This window comes from Paralichthys olivaceus, chromosome 20, assembly GCF_024713975.1.
Source record: "Paralichthys olivaceus isolate ysfri-2021 chromosome 20, ASM2471397v2, whole genome shotgun sequence".
Classification (NCBI taxonomy): Eukaryota; Metazoa; Chordata; class Actinopteri; order Pleuronectiformes; family Paralichthyidae; genus Paralichthys; species Paralichthys olivaceus.
Window position 1 is genome coordinate 19,018,497 of NC_091112.1, and position 5,505 is coordinate 19,024,001.

A 5,505-nucleotide genomic window follows, 5' to 3' on the forward strand; every position below is an offset into this window, starting at 1 on the left:
AGTCTGGACTAATGTTAAAAACATGGCCGCCTCCGTAGAGAGGGTCCCCTCAATGTAAATATAAAGTATTTAAATATAAAGGGTCTTTTCTGGGGTAAAGAAAACTACAATTCATATAATTTAGATGAAATGAACTAGAGAAAACATCAACATTGATGTTGCTTCACTCCTGATCTGTCCTCACCACCAGCCAGGAAGGAGGAGGAGCATCTGCCAGGCTTGCACAGCACACAGAGAGAGACAATACAAACTAACATGGACAGGGGATGGCTACAGCCGCATCACTCAGTGACACTTAAAACCTCTTCCTGATGGCTCAGTCTGCTGAGCTGTGTGTGTGTGTGTGTCATAAGTCAGTTAAGGCTGTTTTTTATGATCCAGTTCCACTTTCTTAAAATAGACAGTTTTAATTAACCCTCCACTCATTTAATATTGTGTAATAAAAGCTACTCTTTTCTGAACATATATGCAAAAACTAGATTACTTGCATCTCTTGATTTCATACCATATCCTGAAATTACATTCATTTTCCAAATCATTACCAAGTTGATTTTCACACGTGAAATTGACATTGTGAGGATAATGCTCAGTTGCCTTCATTATCACTCATGTCTGTGTATCAAGTATAGGCCATGAGTCAGTATGGACTTAGCTCACCATAAAGACAGGAAGCATCATCTTGTCACAAATGTGAAAAGTAATAAAGCAAATTCAGTTTAATTTTATGGAAGTAGTGATTATATAATCTAAATTACAGGGAAACTAGGTAGGATGAACACGTCTGTACAATTTTCAACTGCACCAGAGCAAACAGGCAAGTTTAGAATAAGCCCTGCCCTAGTAAGTTTAAATTTCAAGTATAGTTTAACAATGCCTATCCTCACAGAAAACAAACAGCAGAGCAGGGTTCAAATCAAAGGTTTTAATGAGTACCTCATTACATTGCTGACCACAAAACAAAGATTACAGCAGTAAAGATGGATTTTTAATTTTAGAATTAAAAAACAAACTAAATGGATTTCTGCCAAATAGCAACACATCTTATAGACCCCCCCGGCAGCCCTAGTGTCATTGCTGTCACCCCCAAGTTTTACAGTTTTACAGAGAAATTGCTAGAGAATTAGAAAAGTAGAAAATCATTCTTTGAAAATGTTTGCACCAACAAACTGCCCCTGAGTCAACTGGTCAGTCTCCAGGTGATGAAGCCTCCGAGAGCTATGCCGGCGAAGAAGGTGATGACAAGGCCTCCTCTGTCAGAGCTCATGGATGACGCGGTCTGCATGGACGCCACCGCCAGCTCTGAGAAGCTGCAGATCCATCCTCCTCGCTGCAAAATCCAGGAAAGGAGATATTTTTTGAAAAAGTCCACGGTGCACTTCAGGATCTCCATCACTGACTGAGGCATATGCGCCTCCACCATTCTGACTGCCAACTTGCCGACGACGTAGATGAGCGCAGCAATCCTCTCCCAGGTGATCCCATCCTCAAGCACCTTGTTTGCCACTGAGTTAAATCTGTCCCACCTGAAGCCTCGTGCAAGCCCGTCTATTTCATCTCGGATCTCCACGTCATCCTTTAATTTGTCACCAATTTTGCGGACCAATGTGCTCAGCTGGTCCACAAGCTTGTCCTCCTCATTCTTTAATTCCACAGTGTAGAGGGTGAGGGACGGGACGTCGTCTGAAGCTGTGTGTTTCAGTTCCTCCTCAATTACATCTTTGATCAGGGCCTTTCCTATCCTCTCATCAGACAAGCCGTCACGTTCACACGCCATGGTTAAAAAGTGAAAAACTTTAAGACAAAAATACTTGAAGAGAAACTTCTCTCCGCTTCTCTTCAGTGATACTTCCTCTTCCTTGACGGTTCAGTAGGCGGAGCTGTGTGTGTCTGTGTGTGTGAGAGGTGTGAATGGTATCACATGAGCGATATGTGAGACATGTACTGGTTTATGTGATCCAGTTCCACTTTCTGTTTTACTACAATATGAATTTGAGCAATTCTTAGTTTTAGAGGAGGAGCGAGGAGGACCAGAGGAGCGAGGTGGTGACAGCCAGCGGGTTCAGCTCAGCTGCGCATTCCTCAGGATACACGTCCATCCGGTTTTACGCACGGGTCCCTCTCTCTCACTTTGACTCATCCGGGCAAGTGTTTGCACGTTTGTCCACAACACTATGCTCACTCACTCACATCGACATTACTGACACTACTGACATACACACTCCACCTTTATTGTTAATTCTTGGATGTTTCATTTATAATAAATACTTTAAACTACCGTCATCCACTGTGTCCATCTCCGTATTTGTCATGCCCTGTCCATCAATCAATCAATCACATTTTATTTGTATAGCCCAAATTCACAAAACACATTTTGCCTCAGCGGCTTTACAATCTGTACAGGGAGAGAAACCTTCTGTCCTACAGAACAAAGCAACAGAAACATATTGTACAATTACAATGAATGACCAAATGATTACAGTAGCAGTGGTTAGCAGTGGTGGTTATATATATAGTGGTGGGTTATAACAATGCTACAATAATATTAATATTAATATTAATGTCATAGACGTATGACTAATAATAATAATAACAGTAGTGGTGGGTGTCAGGCAGGGCCGTGGCAGTAGTGGGAACCATGATCCAATACAGGGAGCAGCCATGATCCATGAGAACCTGTTGGACGAGAGAGCACAGAAACTCTGGGGAGGAAGTTTAGTTAGTAACATGCATTAATGAGACATGTATGTTTACATGTATGTTTTGCAGATGGTGATGATGGTTTGCCAGCTGCACCGTCAAGGAAAGGAGGGACCTGCAAAGGGTGGTGAGGGTAGCTGAAAGAATCATAGGGACCACACTACCCCCCCCTCAGAGACATCTATACTAGCCGACTCCATAAGAAGGCCATTAACATTAGCACAGACCCCACACACCCTGGACATGCCCTATTCGCCCCCCTCCCCTCTGGTAGGAGATACCGCTCTCTCAAAGCCAGAACCACAAGACTCTTAAACAGCTTTTACCCTCAGGCCGTTAAAGCCATCACCCCACCCCCACCCACACCTTCCAAGGACTGTTAAAAATCAAACACACACATACCTACCCCCCTCTCCCATTCTACCCAAGGACTGTAAACAACACACACACACACACACACACACAGTCTATCCCAAGGGTATTCAATGTGAATCTTTTATTTATTATTCTGGAACTGTAATTCTTGCACAAAATCAATACTTTTTTGCACTACAACTCAGGTGGACAGTCAGACTGCCTGTCCTACTGTACACTGTACTATTTGCACTGTCATTATTATTATACTGTTACTACACTGTCACACTTTAATATGTTTATCTTTTAGCTGGGTTTTTATAAAGGAAAAAACAAAAATAAATAAATACTGTACATTTGAATTTTACTTCTTGATTCTGTCTGATTTCTAAAATCTTTAGATCGCTGCTGTAACAAGAAGAGCTGCAAAAATAATTTTCAATGTTGAATGTTGGTAACAATGTTAAACAATGACAATAAAGGATTCTGATTCTGATAATAGAGAGAGAGAGAGAGAGAGAGAGGAGGTTTGAGAAGAGTTTTCAGTAAAGGGAGATGTGACTACATCTTCAACCAATACCGTGCCGAACTAGGCATAACCCTGAAAGAGACAGAGAGAGATTTTTTGATTTTTACAAAAACACTTTATTTACATAATTTCATTTGTACAAGTTTTTTTTTTTTTTTAAATAAAGTGCTCGTGTAATTATAATATTTAAAAATACATCAAACAGTTAAAAAGTGTGGAAAAGACAGCTCATCATCATTTACGGTGCAGATTATGTTTTTAAAACACCAGCGTTTTTTAAAAGACTCGAGATCAGAGATATGTTTGTAAAAGTTGAACTCGAGTCTGAGTCTTGCTCGGAGGTTTGTCACCCACACTGCCATTGCTTCCTGTCCTTCCCTGTTCTCCACCCTGTGTTTTCGGCTAACATATATAGCCAGTTTGGCTTCACCGGATAAGAAGTTTAGGAGCTGCCACTTCTCTTTATTAAAATTCTTGTAGCCAGCTCCCATGATAAAAACCTTCTCAGTAAAAATTATGTTAAAAAGACTAAAAACCGTGGTTAAAAGAGAGAAGAGACTTGTGAGTCTCTTGCACTCAGTAAAAACGTGATAAACAGTCTCACGCAGATTGCAAAAAGGGCACTTGTTAAGAACAGTGGGATTAATAACAGAAATAAAAGCGTTGGAAGCAATGGCACCGTGTAAAATTCTCCACTGGAGGTCGCCGGTCCTTTTTTTTAGGGGAGGTTTATATAAAATCCGCCACTGTGGGCTGGGTCCATTTTCACCCCACCTCTGTGTCCACACAGTGGGGGGCCTGTTGCTCAGTCCGGACTGGTGGATGCTCTTTACACAGTTTCTGTAGAAGGTTCTTTTGTCACTTCTGTGTATAGTTAGTTTGTGTTTATTTATTATAGTGAGTAGGGGGCCGGTCTTCTCTCCCAGCCCTGGGCTCAGGATGATATCCGGGTAGGGGTCTGCAGCATCAGGTTTAATTTCTTTGTTTTGGTGGCCCCTCAGGAGGCTTTTTTCTTTTTCGGAGAGCCTCTGGGTCCAGAGCTCTAGGATCCTCTGGGCCACCCGGAGAGACTGCAGCCCCAGCAGGGAGCCCAGGGCCTGGGTGTTGGTTAGTGTCGGCCCCACTGCATCCACCAGCTGCTGTAGGGTCAGGGTTCCAGACCGGGTCAGCGCCGCCATCAGGCCATGTGTTGTCTTGTCGCTGACGTCCAGTCTGGCTCCATTGACAATGGGTTCTCTCAACAACCAGTGCAGAGAGTTGGCTTCCGGGAACCTTTTATGGTTAAAAAGGGCCCATGACTTAAAAACACCTTGATAAAAGGGAGGTAACATAGTTAGTTTTAAAAATTTAGGATCAGTTAAAAACAGAGCATCATCCAACCCCAGCTTATTGGCACGCCTAAGGATGCTGCTGGCCACGTCTCTCCACACCAGATCTGCCGGACCTGTGAGGTACCTTTGTATGAACTGGAGTCTAAAAGTGGCAGTCCGGCTGGCCAGGTGGACAAGGCCCTGTCCCCCCTCCTCCCTGTCTAAAAACAGCACCCCCTGTGGCACCCAGTGTAGCCCTCCCCAGAGGAAGTCAACCATCTTCCTCTGGATTTCTGCGAGTAAGCCTGGGGGGGGGTCTACACAGGTAAGTCGGTGCCACAGCTGGGATGCTACCAAGTTGTTTAAAACCAGAACTCTACCTCTAAAAGACATCTGGGGGAGCAGCCATTTCCAATTGTTGAGTTTGTTTTGAATTTTTTCTGTGACGGTCTCCCAGTTCTTCTTCATTATATGGTCTGCTCCTAAAAACACCCCGAGATATTTTAAACCTCCTTTCTTCCACTCCAGGTTTTGGGGGAGAACCGGGAGACCGCTGCGCCACTCACCGACAGCGAGGGCTTCGCTTTTTTTCCAGTTGACCCTCGCTGCCGATGC

The 5,505-nt window shown here is 43.5% G+C and overlaps 1 protein-coding gene across 1 annotated transcript; it reads right to left on the reverse strand.

The window, feature by feature from the left end:
* Positions 1 to 907: 907 nt before the first annotated feature.
* LOC138405858 (apoptosis regulator BAX-like) lies at positions 908 to 2,375 on the reverse strand. Its single transcript, XM_069516057.1, has one exon. It carries the CDS (start codon positions 1,772 to 1,774, stop codon positions 1,178 to 1,180), a length of 597 nt encoding a protein of 198 aa, XP_069372158.1. The 5' UTR covers positions 1,775 to 2,375; the 3' UTR covers positions 908 to 1,177.
* Between the last annotated feature and the right edge of the window lie 3,130 nt (positions 2,376 to 5,505).

Coding starts and splice junctions, on each gene's coding strand:
- LOC138405858 (XM_069516057.1), bottom strand. CDS start 1,774: ATGGCGTGTGAACGTGACGGCTTGTCTGATGAGAGGATAGGAAAGGCC.